The 16,812-nt window shown below is 37.1% G+C and overlaps 2 protein-coding genes across 5 annotated transcripts; one reads left to right on the plus strand and one right to left on the minus strand.

Moving 5' to 3' along the window:
* Nucleotides 1–35: 35 nt before the first annotated feature.
* LOC112553337 (WD repeat domain phosphoinositide-interacting protein 4-like) lies at nucleotides 36–9,152 on the minus strand. 4 transcript variants are annotated; one of them, XM_025220500.1, is made up of 12 exons: nucleotides 9,042–9,152; nucleotides 8,270–8,382; nucleotides 6,507–6,581; nucleotides 5,486–5,590; nucleotides 4,731–4,827; nucleotides 4,550–4,644; nucleotides 4,216–4,289; nucleotides 3,542–3,664; nucleotides 2,881–2,966; nucleotides 2,454–2,555; nucleotides 1,033–1,151; nucleotides 36–334 (listed from the first exon to the last, which is right to left on the minus strand). In XM_025220500.1, the coding sequence occupies exons 4-12, from the start codon at nucleotides 5,553–5,555 to the stop codon at nucleotides 228–230; spliced, it is 873 nt and encodes a 290-aa protein (XP_025076285.1). In that variant the 5' UTR covers nucleotides 5,556–5,590; nucleotides 6,507–6,581; nucleotides 8,270–8,382; nucleotides 9,042–9,152; the 3' UTR covers nucleotides 36–227. The 4 variants fall into 4 exon arrangements, with proteins under 4 accessions (XP_025076285.1, XP_025076265.1, XP_025076275.1 ...); XM_025220480.1 differs by lacking the exon at nucleotides 9,042–9,152 and adding an exon at nucleotides 8,832–8,943; XM_025220490.1 differs by lacking the exon at nucleotides 9,042–9,152 and adding an exon at nucleotides 8,783–8,932.
* Nucleotides 9,153–9,166: 14 nt separating this feature from the next.
* On the plus strand, nucleotides 9,167–16,812 carry LOC112553296 (pre-mRNA-splicing factor RBM22-like). The gene is given in 10 exon segments (XM_025220411.1): nucleotides 9,167–9,321; nucleotides 10,931–10,984; nucleotides 13,285–13,447; nucleotides 14,169–14,269; nucleotides 14,461–14,532; nucleotides 14,534–14,637; nucleotides 15,060–15,260; nucleotides 15,699–15,946; nucleotides 16,262–16,411; nucleotides 16,591–16,812. Coding segments are annotated over 10 exon segments (1,296 nt in total). The 5' UTR covers nucleotides 9,167–9,267; the 3' UTR covers nucleotides 16,740–16,812.

The following is a 16,812-nucleotide window of genomic DNA, read 5'->3' on the forward strand; positions in this document are numbered from 1 at the left end:
GAGCTTGGCTAAACAACACCAAAAAATCTCTCAAATCCATTTTTAAAATATTTTTATTCATTCATGCATAACATAAGGAATCTAAGTTTACTCAAAATGGTTCTTTTCACCCCATCACAAGAACTATCATTGATATATTGCTTAAATCAACAAGATTCCAAACAGTTGGTAGAACAGAAACAAGATTTGATGATATGGACTTTGAAGTCCTCAGTCCATTTGTACAATCAGTCCATGTCCTCCCCCATCTCCAGGAACACATCAAAGGAATCACGGTTGCAGTTCCCATCCATTGTGAAGACATACTTATGAAATGTGCCATCAACGCAAGCAGCTGCACACACAGATGAAAACTAAGACTGCAGTAACAATTTAAGTATCAACTTTTAACTGTCTGTACACTCAAGGCTGTCATTCCCTTTTTCATATGAACTTTACCACACACTCTGAAAAAAAAAAAAAATTTAAACGTGTTTCACAATGCATATAATATTTGCTAAAATAGGAATGCGTTTAGAATATTTCCAGCCTGTGCACTGCATCTGTTACAATGTTTCATCTTCAACATATGCAAGTCTTCGGTCTTTATTATCTTAGATGATCACAAGAAACTGACTTCTCATACCAATTGCCAATGTCTCCAAAATTTCACACCACCATGTCTCACGACAATTGTCAAAAACAGGAACAGTGCCTTAACGAATAAGTAAAATTTCAACTTTCTGCTCAAAATTATGCTGCAGAATACTGATAATATATGCATTAAGTGATAATATATCCATATACAAGCTTGTGAAAGGGAAATTTTTTTGAAAAACCCATATCACCCATCAGAATCATTTATATGTAGTTATCAGTAATTTTCAGACTTGGAAAAGAACAGTAGAGAGCGAGGCAAAGGACATCAGAAACACCTGGGCCCAAATGAATTGGGCTGCCCAAAACCAACATGCACCATGTGCATGCATGCACACAACACATACACACCAAACAGGATTGACTTATTATGTTTGCTCCATGACTTGTACTCACCAACAACAGTCTGATTGTCTGTGAATGCACAGACACATGGACACTCAGAGCTAACAGTGAAATTTGCCAGGCCCCACTGTGATTCAACATATGGGCCTAGGAAACCCATGCTTTTGAATCTGAAAAGAAAGCAGCTATCTTCTTTATACAGCACTTCCTTGAAAGACTTTCTTGAAGTCTGATAGAACAACTGAAGTGTAATCTTAAAAACAAGGGTTTGTAACTAGTCATTGGATCAAAGCTATATGCCAACCACTTCAACCCTGAGGTAAGAAAAAATATTTGACTCCTAAATCGCCAGATGTGGCATGAAAGTACACAATGTTCAAATGCATACACCTACAAACCTAAAATAACCATAACTGACATAATTCTTTCATAATAACTTCTTAAACATTTAAATTATGTAATTCGTAAGAAATATATTTTCTGTTTTCTTGAAGTAAATGCAGGTGAAAGACTATAATTCTACAAAACAGAGAGCTAATGTCATGAAATTAGGCCATGAGGCAAAAAATAAATTATTTAAATAATATACTCCCAAACATTATATGGCAAATAATCAAATGTTTTATTAAAATCTATTAAAACCCACTGTCATCTTCACAGTCTTCATTTATTAGCCATTGTAATACTTATACTTTTATGCCACACAAAGAGAGTTAGTCTATGAAGTTGTGATGGAGGTCCAGCTGATGTTGAAGATCATACTATGATCTGCTAAACTGTGCTCCTACCTGGTCTGAAGCCAGTTTATTTTTCTGCTGGCAACCCCCACCTTATCAACTATGTGAAGATCATTTAAAAGAAGGTCACTATCTACATTTCCACATATTTTACAAGGAGATCATCTCATGAAAGTTATTATGTGGTCTGGCTATAATCAGGTCCAGAGAGTGTCCATGGGAATGCATGTCTAGGACTACCAGACCACATAATAACTTTATCTTTAGTATCACATCCAACTACCATCTCATTTCATGGGATCAGAGTACTCTACAAGTCTACTCGTCAGGGCTACAGCCAGTGGAAAAACAGGAAAACTATGTTAACTGGCATTATCCATGGACATTTGTGGTATTTAAGGTTGAACCATTTTCTGTGCATGACAATGTTTGTTGGATTGTATCCTGAGATCAGAATAGAGACATTCACTCATGTGGGGAATAACATTTTGGACTGAGGTAAATTCAGTTATTTGAAAAAAAAAAGTTTTGCAGACATTAACTACTATTTCATCCCTTTAACCCTATGTCCTTGGATGCTGTAGTATAGGTATGCAGTTGCCCGGTACTGCACACAGGGATATAACAATGTGTCTGGCGAATTGACATATATGAGAACTCTCATATATGAACAGAGGTTTTATGTAAGACTCCTAAATGATAAAAGAATGCTGACAAAAGGTTGATGGTACTTACGTGGAACGTCTGTTTAAGGTTGTGTCCTTCACAGCAAAAATGTGTACAGTTCCTTTATCACTTGATGCACACAGAAAAGAGGCATCAGGTGAAAAAGAGATACTGAAAGAAAACCAAAGAAGGGATTTAAGTCTTACAAAGGAAAACAAAAATCTTCCAAACAATGATGGCAACAAGACTTTTAGCCTTTTTAGACTTAATTCTGTCAAACCCAACAAAACATGCACATGTTTCCAACTAAAATTCCCATGATGCATTACATTGGAAGCAAAAGAACATTCTTAAGCAAGGATTTTACAATTATCAGTTCCAATTAAAAAAAATATACCAAATAGAATCATAAACAGTTTCTGAAGTATACATGTAACAAGATAAACTGCTCTCTGAGCTCCTATTAAAAGGATAAAATGTTAAAAGAATCACTGACCAGTAGAACATAGCTGTGTCTGCTCCCCTCCGAAGTTCAACAATAAGTTTACGTGTTGCTGCATCAAATACACGAATAAGAGTGCCCTGAAGAAATAAGTAAAGTGTATTATCAATGGTTGATTTTTTTCTTATAATTTTCACAGAAAAATTTCTTTTTCCTACCATTTCATCCATCATTCTCACTGCTTAAAGCCATCAAAATAATCATAACTGAATTTGTAGAGCTCATTTACTATAGCAAAGACAACTTAAATGAACTGTGCATAAAATTACAAATGAACCAATAGTTAACAGAAGCAACAGCCCTGTGGCAAGTAGGGATGAAGATCATGGACAAAAATAAGGAACTAAAGATTTTGCTGAATCATGAAAAAAAAAACATAATTTTGGAAACTAGACACTTGTCCTTGAATTCACAATGCTGCCCCAGGGCAAAGACATACTCTTGCTTCATAACTACAGCCACTGGGTGAGATTACAGGAGCAGGAGATCTATTTATATATTCCACCTAAGTGCTAGGTGTAATGATTATCTTTTTTGATAAATGTCTGTATGTCATAAGACTACATTAGCATTATTATCATATAAATAAATGATAAACAAAGATGGCAATATGCAAGAAAGAGCCAGAATTGTACACAGCTGACTCAGAACTGACTTTGACAGATGCAGTGGCTATAAAAGAGCCACACTGACTGATGGCAACACATGCAATGTCACTCTTGTGAGCACTGATAATGACAGGTGATGCTGTCTGACCAGGGTGAATATTTTCTAGATTCTGTTAAACAAAAGGAGAAACAGTCATGAAAATATGCAAACTGTATTAAAGCTAAAACCACTGTCAATATATTGTAGATTTATTTATATATTTCATGTTTTTCTTTAGCTGGGTTAAGCTGTGGCAAAACAAGTTTACATGAGACACCCTTTTTTGAATAATCATTAAAGCCAATCATACATCAGTATCATTTAGACTAGTACCACCTTATCAATATGTATACTGTTAAAATGAACATAAAAAGCTTAAACCTTGTACTCCTTCTCATAAAATTCAAGATAAAATCCTTTCTCTTTGACAGAATAAATGAGAACTTGGATGCTTTTTTGCTCAAACAGACTGCATCCTTGGTTACCATTAAGCTGACAAGAAAAAGAGTGTCTAATTCTACAATCTTCTTATTTCATGAAACAAAAACAAAAATCAAGCTGTTGTGTACATGTGATAGGTGTCAGAAGAAACTTTTCTGTCTTGTATCGTATTTCTTTTTTAGTACTCTATGCAGGCACCATCCAAGTATCATTTTAAGACTAGCCGCACAGAGAACTTACCACTAGCTGTACATGACCACGGTTAACGGCTGGAAACACCATCATAGCACCAAAGGCACTGACTTCACACAGCCCTAAAAAAGAACAGGCTAAGCCCTGACATTCAATTTTTTTTCTTTATGTGAGGAAAGGGGTTAGTTCTCCTACTTTAACATACTCAAAACCCATTTTCATACAAGATGAATATTTTGATCTTAGTAATTTGTAAATTGAACCCCCCAACACTGGTTATGCATATCTGGCAAACTAACATTAACACACAAAAATCTCCAGCATAATGTGGCAAAATAAGGGACTTGTCGACAATTGTTTAAGACAGGGAGCAAACACCAACCTCTAGGATTATCTTTGGTATCAATAGTATGCAGTCTTTCAATTTTTGAAGGGAACGAGAAAATGTGAATCTCCTGCCTCAGCACAACCACCAGTCTGAAACACCAAAGATTGTCAGCCTTAACCTTAGGATTTACAAACATACACAGAACAAGGATATATGAAGGAGATGAGAGTCTTACTTCTCTTTCAGCATTCTGACAGCCAGGATAGGCTGTGCAAAGGTAATGTCCAGCAGGATTTTTTCTGATGCTGGCTTGGACTCGTCCCAGATAATCACTAGCATTAGAATTGAAAAGAATAAAGTACAATTAAAACCCTCAAAATTATTGAACTAAGTTAAGATTTTAAAATAAATGGATGTATAAAAGCTTAAAAGCAAGAACAAATTACATTGCCAAAGCAGAATAACTTTTACCTAACTGATGCAGAGATAATCAGATCAGGCAATAGATAGAAGTGAAAAAAAATCATCAACAATTTAAATCAACAAACACACAACTTAAGGACTTGGGCTCAAAAGTTCTAGGCACTAAGTTATCCATCTGCTCCTGGAATTTGGAGGTACACTTGAACACAAGTGCTGGTGGTCAATTTTGTGATGTACCTCACTAGGATGATACTTAATAAAATCCTGATTTTGATAATCTTACAGCTGTTCAGTGACATAAGATTACTCAGAGCAATAACTATGAGATATAGCACACCTCTCCAACTTGACTCGGCTGTAGAAGGCGTACCTGACTTCTTAGAGGGATGGGGAAGAAAAGGTGATGAAAAAGAGAAAATGGGAACTGCACTCATAAAAAGATTAGCTCTGGGATAAGCGGAGGATTCAGCACTTCACTCCCCAGTGACTGTAAAGTCATGGGAGTACCTTTAACTTTTTTTATACAATACAATGAGCATGGAATTAAAGCAAAGAAACTAAACTCACCAGCCTTTTCATCAAACTTAGATGACATGCCTCCACCAACAACAGCCAACAAGTTGGACCTGAAAAGCATCTCTGTGCTTGCAACACTTCCCACTACATCACGTCCTAGACAACGATTTAAGAAACATCAATGAGCTCAAATAAATTATCAGTAAATTACTATTTAATGATTATACAGTAAATATAAAACTACATTATATTTCTAATACTATGTATAACTGATAAATACTCATATCTACACTATACCAGACAGTAAAGAGGAAAGTAAATGAGCGAATGTGTTCGTATATAGTATCACTATGCTTTTACTCTCTATAAGTGGAGACATGGGTGTGTGAGAGACAGACTGAAAGATTAATGAGAAAAAGGCAAGAGAAAAGAAATTCCAATGGGCATCACCTTATATCTTCCAACAATCTTGATTAGTATGGTGAATTTGACATTAGCTTATAACCTCCACCACACTTAAAGGATTAGAATGGTGATTTTTTTTTTCCCAAGGACTGGGTAAAGGATCTTATCTGTAATTTAAAGACCGTACTGAATATTTTTGGGAATTTATCACAGAAATGGACAGATCATTGCAAAATAATCATCCCTGAAAACTGCAGCATCTTACATGCTGCTGCTTATGAAATATTTTCAATAAAATCTTCTCATGAGGACCTTCCCTGTTGCGACCTTACCCCTCCTTTAGGATACAACCTTAACAATTTTCATGGATGTATTTTGCTTTATAAATATCATCTCTATTACAACTACCTCCCTAAATTTCTTACAAGCTGTTTTTCTTTTCTGTGATTTTGAGTTCGTGACATAAATCAGTACTATGAGTGAAGTCTTGACAGTGCCACCTGCTTCTGCATCCAGTCTGGTCTTTAAAGACAGAGATCATGGAAACTACAATACGAGTATATTAATAAACTATGTCACCATCTGACAGAGACTTTCAAAACACAGGCAGCACAATGCTAATTTGTGTGGTCTTTGGTTATGCATATATATTGTTTACAGAACTCACCCAAGTAAAGTTTTATAGCCAAGGGCTCTACATTGAATATCTTTACACCATTGTCTGAGGAACACGTGAAGCAACCTGCAATAAGCAGAAAGAAATTTAAAAATGTTACATTTATATTATTGTCTTATATGTATACATTTTGTTTCAATAACTGAAAACATTTATGCTGCTGAACAGAAACACTGTCAGTTAATTTATAAAGAAGCACGCAGCTGTAACCACTCCAATTCAATTCACTGTTGCCAGAAAGACAATTGCAGCTCATAAAACAAAAGCATCAATCAGTCTGTTATTTTTAGTTATTATTATCATCTAAAATGTAGCTCTTTCATAAAGAATACACTACTTATTTAATTCATATGGCAGAAGAGGCAGAAGAAGCAGCTGAGCAAAATAACAAAGAGACTATACAAAATTACAAGAATTCTGTCAGGAAGGAAAAACACCAATGCCTGCAGGCCAATAAAGAATGAGAATGGCAGCGTCATTACTGGGGATGCAGAACAAAGATTTCGCTTGGTGGAACATTTTGATGAAATGCTTAACCTGACACCACCACCAACCACTTTGGACATTGCCCCCCCCCCCTGCTGAACAGCTCCAAGTAAACACCAAGCCACCAACCAAGGCAGAAATCATCAAAGCCATAGTCCTTGAATTCCAGCAAGGCAGCAGGTCCAGATGGCATTCCTGCAGAGGCACTCAAGAGAGACCCAACAGCCACAGAGTCATTTTTTTTATTACTGTTTATTATTCCTGTTTCATTTCATTATTAAACGTATTTTATATGTGTTTTTTGATAATTACTTTGTTAGGATAGGTGTTAGGATTTACATACAGTATGTACGTATGTTCCGACTTACAGCGAAAATCAGTTTACAATGCAACATAGGAACGAACAACATCGTAAGTCGAGGACCGCCAGTACAGACATTCCAGACCTAAGAGTGCTCTTAATCTCATTGAGGCAGTGCAAAATCAATGACTTTGTACAGAGCAGTCACCACTCTTATAGTACACCAATGGTTCTTCTTACATCTTCACAACACTGAAGTGGCACAAACTTGTGTTGGTTGGCCATATGATCCAGTATGACATAGTCTAAAATTTTCCTTCAAGATACCTAGGAGGCGGGAGGCAAGCAACGTTGAGCTAAGAGGGGACAAAGAAAGAAATGGCAGGACCGCCACTCAAACCAATTTACGTATCCATCCAGCTATTGCCCCTGAAAAAATGCATCTCAGGATACTTTCTGACCAGTAAGTAATGTAATGTGTAAAACTTAAAAAAATCCTGGGCATAATTAATTACATGTTGCATGTAAATAGCAGCTCCACTTCAATATGATTTTTTATATTTTAAATATTTTGTTGCCACTTTATCTGTTCCTTACTTCCAACCTCTCCCAAATCACAAAATTAAACAAAGACGTATGGATCAAGATGAAAAAAATCAAGTCCCACAATAATATTGGTTTGATGGTGGTGGGAGACAGGACTGCACCAAAGACAGTAAACAGAAACTTATTCCAGATGTCAGGGCAGCAGTAAAAATTATATCCAAACACCCAAACTTTAATAAAGCTACAATGTTTATTAATATAAAGCTAACCTGATATTAAAACCTTTCAGCACTTAAGTTTGCTGATGCATAGCTGCCAATCACAAAAATAGACCTGCACATTTCCATTACAAAACTTGCCAAACTACCCTATAGATGTTTCATAAAAATCAAGTAAGAAGATAAAATTCAGAATAACTTACTGTAATCTGGTTCATACGCAAGCTTGAGATGACGCGATTAAACATGGCTGGTATTTCTCTCACAATTATGTGTTCATTAAATGCATTCCTTGGAGCTGCAGTTAAGAATAATTCTGAACAATGCAAGCACACACACACACACACACAGACACACCATTATTCAACAATGGTAACGTTCATAGGGTGAGCTAAAATAATTAATAGAAAAATGAGATAAAGAAAAGTATAAATTAAACTGTGGGTATGGTCAATACGCAAAATATACAAGTCCTATATCCTGTGTGATAATTTGCAGATGCTCAGAACTGTCTTCCTTTAGTTTGTGCGTCTAAGTGAGTAATACAATTATAAATTCAATACTTATGCGTGAACATAGGCTCTATTCTAACACTGACCAACATGCATCGAGGGAGATGCAAAGCCTCTAACCCTTTGTGCAATACTTGGTCATCCAACGTTTGTTCCAAGGACAGTTTAAAACAAAAACTAACAAAACAGCAGATTAACACTCACAGACTAAAAAAAATAATGAATTATGATGTAGTTAAGTATGTTGATATACCGTCTCATTCGATTCCATGATCAGTAGACCATGTGTGGAACATGTACACTCAGAAATAAGGTAATAACAAGACTGTTTATAAGTTGCATTAAAAACTGAGAACAAGAGGTACAACGTTGTTTTGCAAAATATATCGTCAACTGATCTACTGCAATATTTTTAGCATAAGACTAAACAAGAATTATTGTTTTAAATTTTGTTCATTTGTACCTTTGCTTTTGCTGCTATGAAGATTGTTTTAACCTTTTCATTTTTTGATTACCCGAATATGGTCGTCTTGCACTTCCGATCGTATACACAACGAACTAATATCCGGTGTAGTCACAATCTTTGTTACGGCTCGCCGAGACTAACAGCAGATCACTTCACGAGAGGCTGAGCGTTGGTCTTGGCAGACAGACAGCAATCACCTACACACGCCCGTGGATACACGAAGATGGCGATGTCCAAAAGTGCGAATACTTATAACAGACAAAATTGGGAAGACTCTGTAAGTGTACATTTGCTAGCATTTATTATGAAAGATATCTGTATGTTAAACTATTTGAAAAATAAGCTATTTCGACAGTTATACATGCACTACATCTGTATTGAAATAATTCCGGATGTACTAGAAACATTCTACACTACTACCGCTATAAAATGCAAACAATAATGAAAATTACAATATTGGTACAACAAATTTAGAAAAGTTGTCACTATAACTAACAAGTTTGATTGAAAGTTAGGTGGATTTTGTCGTTTGCCTAATTAACTGTATCGTCTAACAGTATCACAAAGGGAGCTAAAAAAAATACCTTAGAATGGCATCGTGGCACTGAACAAACTTTCTCCTCGTACTACAACATGTGGGCTCTTCTCTTCAGTAAGAGCTTTGTATTGTCCATACATTTTTTTTTATACCCAAGCTGGTAAAACGTACCTTTGGACAGGATAGGAAAGATCCTATGGCTTACACAATACAGATTTGGAAAGTCATTACAGTCATTTTGATAGCCATACCCAGCATTACTGCTGCAGTGTATGCTGAATGTATCTTCTTTCTGGTTTCCTTTTGTCAAATTTGACCTGATTCTCTGACAATTTCAGGTATACAGTAATCCCTCACCTTTCACGGCTTCACTATTTCGTGGGTTTTTATAAGAAATAAATGGGAAAAATGATTCGGGATCTACACTTAATCGGAGATTTTCTACAAAATTCGATCAGTGGAAAATACATATATATTATGAATTTTGAGATGAAAAAAGCCCAAAGTGTATAAAAATATTTCTAATATTAACGCTAACAATAAAAATATAATTAATATAAATTACAGTAAATAATATATGTATTTACTCTGAAATGAGAACCAGCATTGCTTGCCTGAGATGCTACACGCCTACTCACAATTGTAAACAACAGTGTGGGAATGGTTATTAAGGAAATGAGAAAGGTTAATATAGCGTGAAAGTATGGGGGAGGGTTTATAATATTTGGTACTAAGCGTATTTGAACTGATTCTTTGGCACTTTCAGGTATAGTGAGGGTATTTTGCTCTATGATTTGGACAGTAGGAGTTTTGAAGTTTTGTAAACTAAGGAGTTTTGTTTCTATGGTGGATTTAAAGACCAGCCTGAATAATTTGTAATTACCTATTCATTAATTGTCTGCTAAGATGAGCACCAGTGATCAATGAGCACGAGTAACAGTGTTGTACTACGTTATGCTAGAATGAAAGACAATTCAGATTATTTGGACACTTAAAATGTGCATTTCTTGTGGTTCTGAAAAACTCCACTTTAGCACGAGAAATGCAAACTTTCAACGTCCAAATAATCCAAACTGCCGCTTATTCTCTCACCGTTTGGTATTGATTGCTGGCAACCGTGTGAATGGTGCACTAGCATGATGTAGAACACTGTTACCAGTGCTCATTAATCACAGGTGCAAATCTTGTACTTTGCTAGTGAATAATTAACAGATGGGTTTTGGAGGCTGAAATTTACAGGTTTGGTTTATATCACGATATAAAGCGATATCTGCAAAAAATGCAAACCATACAGACAGATACTAAATCAAGACATAACGTAACATTCATGCAATATCTGTTTTTGAAGGAGTTTCCCATTTTGTGCCAGACATGTCTTGGGGACAACCCTTACATCCGAATGGTAAGTGCAACATTATTGCAGCTAGTGTTGTAGATTTGGCATTTCAAAGTGGCATTTTATTTTATTAGTAATAATAAATACTTCACCACAGCATTAGTGTTTTGAGTATTAGTACATGTCATCTAGACTGTAATTACTATGGTGACTTTATTCAGTAATTAATAAATAATTCTTTTTCTGAACTTTAAAGAATTCTAATTCTGAACTTTATGAATATGAACACATAAAGCAAAGGACAATGAGATATTTTTATACAATTTTATTTTTCATTGGTATCATCATCATCATCATTCCTTGCTACTCCTCGAGGAGCATAGGGCCGCAACAACACCTCGCCAGCGAACCCGGTTTTGGGCAGCCCCCCTCAGTTGGGCCCATGTGGTTCCGGCAGCCTTTGCCTCGCTCTCTACTGATCTTCTCCAAGTCTGTTTTGGCCTCCCAACTTTCCTCTTCCCCTGCGGGTTCCAGTCAAGTGCCTGCCTGGCAATGGTGTCAGCTGGTTTGCGCAGGGTGTGTCCTATCCAGCCCCACTTGCGCTTTTTGATGTCTTGACTAGTGGCATTCTGGTTAGTTCTTTCCCACAGGCTGCTGTTGGAGATCCTCTCAGGCCATCTTATTCTCAAAATATGGCGAAGGCATTGGTTGGTAAAGGTCTGGAGCTTGTTGTTGATGGTGTTTGTCACTCTCCAAGTTTCAGAGCCATACAGTAGGACTGCCTTCACATTGGTGTTAAATATGCGGGTCTTGCTGCGAAGGGATAATGCTCGGGAGTTCCAGATGGGGCGCAGACTGTTGAAAGCATGCCTGGCCTTGTTTATGCGGCTTCTGATGTCGTCGTCCGCTCCACCATCCTTGCTGACGATGCTCCCCAGATATGTGAAGCGGTCTGTTTCTAGGATGTTCTCTCCTTGAAGTTGAATTGGGAGTTCCTGCTTGTTGTTGAATTTCATCACTTCGGTCTTCTTTTTGTTGATCTTTAAGCCGGTCTTTTCTGCTTCCTCTGCTAGCTTGCTCAGTTTGGTTTGTGCATGCTGCTGCCGATGAGATAGGAGACTAATGTCATCTGCAAAGTCCAGGTCTTCTAGCTGTTTAGTGAAGGTCCACTGGATACCGGTGTTGTTGTCTTGGGTCGTCTTACGCATAACCCAGTCTATGACCATCAGGAAGATTGTCGGTGATAGTATGCAACCCTGTCTCACACCAGTCTTCACCACAAAAGGTCCAGTGAGCTTGCCATTATGGATAACTTGGCAGGATGAGTCTTCGTACAATCCCTGGACGATGTTTATGAATTTAGGTGGAATACCATAGTGGTTCATCAGTCTCCAGATGACGTCCCTGTCTACACTGTCGAAGGCCTTCTCAAAGTCCACAAAGGTTATATAAAGGGAGGATTGCCATTCGATGGACTGTTCTATGATGATACGAAGGGTTGCAATGTGGTCAGTGCATGATTTGTCCTGGCGAAACCCTGCTTGTTCTGGTCTCATTCTCATGTCTAGTGCCTTCTTCAGTCTCTCTAGTATTATCCTTGTCAGGACTTTGCTGGGGATGGACAGCAGCATGATTCCCCGCCAGTTGTTGCACTGGGACAGGTCTCCTTTCTTTGGTAGTTTGACCAGGTGGCCTAATTTCCAGTCTGCTGGGACTAGCTCTTGTTCCCAGATCTTGTGTAGGAGGGGCTGTAAAATTGTTGCTGTTGTTTCTGGGTCTGCCTTTAATGCTTCGGGAGGTATGCCGTCCGGGCCTGCTGTTTTGCCATTTTTCATGCTTTTGATAGCTTTGATGATTTCTGTCTTAGTGGGAGGGCTTGTGTTGACGTGAAGTTGTGCAGTTGCTGGTGGTATGTCAGGTAAAGATGGTGGGTGAGGTCTATTCAGCATCTCTTCGAAGTGCTCCATCCAGCGGTCTCTTTGCTCTGCATCATTTGTTATGGTCTTGCCGTTTTTGTCTTTCACCGGCTTGTTTTTCATTGGTATAATTCAACAATAATATTTGCACTGGTGACTTTATAAATTTAGTAAGTTTGATAAGTTTTTTTAATAGGCCCAAAATTTAGGAATTCATCTTAGAATATGAAATTCTTCATTTGTTTTAAATATGTGTACCTTGAAAATAAGAAAAAAGAAAAAAAAACCTGTTAAAAATCTAATTTTTTGTTGAAGCAAAAGTAATTGGTTTTCTGAGTTTATATAAAGTGTAGAAAGCATATAAGTCTTGTGGAATAATTATTTTAACATCTGATCTGTATTCTAATTTCAATACTGGTAGGCTTGCTGATTCTCTAATGTTGTTAACAGACAAAGGAAAAATATGGCAAGGAGTGCAAGACATGCGGCCGACCCTTCACAGTGTTCCGTTGGTGTCCTGGGGCCCGAATGCGATTCAAGAAAACTGAGGTGTGTCAGACTTGCAGCAAAGTGAAAAACGTCTGCCAGACCTGCCTCTTAGATCTAGAATATGGTAAGTTTGGATCTGGTTCTCTGAAAATTGCTACTGTATCCCATCACTTAATCATCTTCTTCTTGTTCCTAATCACCCCAGTGGACCATAGGCCGCACTTAATCATAGGCTAGGTGTTTGTGGTCATGATCATTCCAATATCAGGAGCCTGTGAACAGTTTCCATTTTATTCTAGTCATAGCAGATATAAAATATTAAAAATTATAATTATGAAAACTATGTTTTAAGAAGTGGAAGAAGAAGAATTCATTTATTTAGCAGGTAACATTTCACAAGGACCATGTCTTAATAATGGCTGCCTTTTTCTTGCCTGAGGGTTGCCAGAATCACAACACTAAATATGACATTACGTTGTGTTAGGTTCAAATTCGCTGGTCAGATGGGGCCGTAGGCTGGGCACCCATGTACTAGACAAATGCATTTCTCTCTCTGACTCTCTGTCACATGCATATTTTTTTTAAAAAAAGCAAAAAACAAAAAAATTCTTAGAATATCATACAGCATTCTGTAAATTTATTTTAAGCTATTAAGAGATAAGGGAACAAAAATTTTAAGGGACATACATGCAAAACATTTTGAAGGTTTTATATTTAAGAGTTTTTTTTAATTGAATTTTTATGTTGGTGTAGGAGCTTTAAAATATTGCTTTGGCTGAAGCCTGTGACCTGTAATTTACATAATTTTATATTGTTCATTGACTTGAAATCCTATTTTTGCACAGGTTTACCTGTCCAAGTGCGTGACTCAGCCTTGAAGCTACAAGAAAGCATGCCGAAGTCTGATGTTAATAAAGAATACTACACTCAAAACATGGAGAGAGAGGTATAGTAAATGTGTCTACTTATATTGCAACAAATTTTATTCTTGAATAAAAATATAAAGATATTGTGTGAAGTTTATTGGAGTTCTCCTTTTGTGATTTCTGTCTGCCAATTTTTAAAAATACTTTTGTCATGCTTCTTAGATTAAAATGAGTGCTCTTTTAATTAAAGCCTGTGACATGTCTGTTGCAGATTGCCAATACTGATGGAATTTCGCCTGTAGGAGCTCTGACAGGCAAAGCACAAACACCTAGTGACATGCTGCTTGAAACTGGCCAGAACAACTCCCTATTACAAACGAAATCGGCCTCACATTTGTTCTTTTTGGGTAAAAGGTGAATGCAAAAGAGGCGAGGAGTGTCCGTATAGGTAAATTTTGTCTTTGTCAAGCAGTTCCTATATCCTGTTGGCTATGTTTGTCTCTTTTGGTAGATGAACATTTTTTCCCAATGTTTGACAGGGTTTTAGTCAGTATTCTGTTGAATTTGATTTCCCTGATGAGTCATGGATGGAAGAACCATCATCAAGTATTTTTATTATTATTTTATAATTTAACAAAAAAAATCAGAGTGGCCATCATAACTGTTTTTGTTAATCCTGTCAGAAAGTTATATGCTCAGAAACATTTTCCACTCCATATATGAATGTTAATTTTTTTTTTCTAAGACTTGATCTTTTCTTATATTGGTCTTATCACACGGATGCTATGATTTGCCAGTCTCACATTGTGATTTATTTTTGTTTTATTGGCATATTTTGACAATTCATATTTGTTACCTGTCTTGGTTCAGACACGAAAAACCAACTGATCCTGACGATCCATTGGCCGATCAGAACATTAAAGACAGGTTCCATGGCATCAATGATCCAGTAGCAGAGAAGCTTCTAGGTCGCTACAATTCCATGCCAAAGCTGGAGCCACCAGAAGATAAAACAGTTACCACTCTATATGTTGGCAACCTTGGCGACAAAGTTGGGGAAAAAGAAATCAGGTGGAGAGTTTGTCCTAAGTTGCCTATTAACTCTTGCTGAACTGTTAGTAGAGAGTGGTGATGGGACTTGTTACTAGCTTGATGGTTTCATTAAAGAATTTCTTGAGAAATTAAAAATGTGAAACATTAAGGAAAATGATTGGCTAAATTGTATCATAGTTTACTAAGCTCCAATGAAATAACAGCATTAACCCTTTGAGTCTGGGCCCATATTTGTCTGCCACTTCCGCAACTATTGAGTCAGATTCATGCCCACAGGGGTATCAGAATCAAAACTCAAGGCCCAGGCTCAAAGTATCAAGTTTTCGTTTATGTGCACTTCATTTTGATTATGTTACACTACGCTTGATGTACTGTAGTAAGATTTTAAAGTTTTCATTTATGTGCACTTCTGATTATGTTTAGTTTTGACCATTTTTAAAAATGTTTATCCCACAGAGACCATTTCTACCAGTTTGGGGAAATTCGATCCATCAACATAGTGATTAAACAGCAGTGTGCATTTGTACAATTCACATCTCGCTCATCTGCTGAGGCAGCCGCTGACAAGTCTTTTAATAAGCTGATCATAAATGGACGTCGGCTTAATATCAAGTGGGGGCGATCGCAAGCACAACAGTCCATGGTTCGGAAAGATAATATGGAAGGCGATCTTCCTTTGGAGCCAGTTCCTGGTCTTCCAGGAGGTAGAGTTCTGCTTTATTTTCCCCGCCTTTTTCAGATATTTTGAATGCCTTCATCTGTTTAAAAGGGATCATTGAGCTCTGCAAGTTTCTTTAGTCGTCTACTTATATTCCATCTAACTTTATTTTAATTGAACATTTATATCACACAGCTAAGTAACCTGCACTTTGTGTCAACCAAGAAATAATGAAAACATCTAAAAGCTTTTTTGTTTTTTTGTTTTGAGTTGTGTATGTTGTAGTCTGCAGTTTATTTCACTTTTTTAATTAGATTTAAGAGTTGCTTATATTTGTTTTATTTATTTGAATTGGTTTCAGCTCTACCAATGCCTCCCGAAGAGTTGGCAAATAATTTCTTCAATCTTGGGGGAGGTCCTTCACCAGCTATGCCTCCTCGGGGCATGTCTCCACGAGGTCCCCCACCCATGCACCCGTTTGGCATGCCTATACGTGGACCATTTCCACCAGGTATGTGTAAGAGTTTAAAAGCTTATTGTGCAAAAATCCATCTGGACCATCAATCTTTATCTTAGTTGACCCTGGCATATGCATTTTATTTCCTTCAAAATAAAAGAACTCAGATCATAATAGCTGTCATTTGGTTTCATATGGAAGAATGCTGTCATGGTATTAAATTTGTTGTCCAGGTATGCACCTCCCACCACCACCACCTGGTGTAATGCCCATGCGACCTCCACCTGGAATGCCACCTCGACCATCTGGACCTGCCCCTGTTCACTATCCTTCTCAGGATCCAACCAGAATGGGCGCTGTTGCCTCAGCCTCCAAAAGTTAAAATAAAGTGTTTTTTATCAAGAACTATCTTGATGGATGAGAAAAGTTCAAATAAAAGTTTCATCTTTGTAAAA

Source organism: Pomacea canaliculata, linkage group LG1 (assembly GCF_003073045.1).
Source record: "Pomacea canaliculata isolate SZHN2017 linkage group LG1, ASM307304v1, whole genome shotgun sequence".
Classification (NCBI taxonomy): domain Eukaryota; kingdom Metazoa; phylum Mollusca; class Gastropoda; order Architaenioglossa; family Ampullariidae; genus Pomacea; species Pomacea canaliculata.

Bases quoted from the DNA above. Each gene is read 5' to 3' on its own strand.
- LOC112553337 (XM_025220500.1), bottom strand. From the start codon at position 5,555: ATGCTTTTCAGGTCCAACTTGTTGGCTGTTGTTGGTGGAGGCATGTCA. The intron at 4,828-5,485 runs GTGAGTTTAGTT...TTCTAATGCTAG, and splicing joins TAAGTTTGATGAAAAGGCTG to TGATTATCTGGGACGAGTCC. The intron at 4,290-4,549 runs GTTGGTGTTTGC...GTTCTTTTTTAG, and splicing joins TACCAAAGATAATCCTAGAG to GGCTGTGTGAAGTCAGTGCC.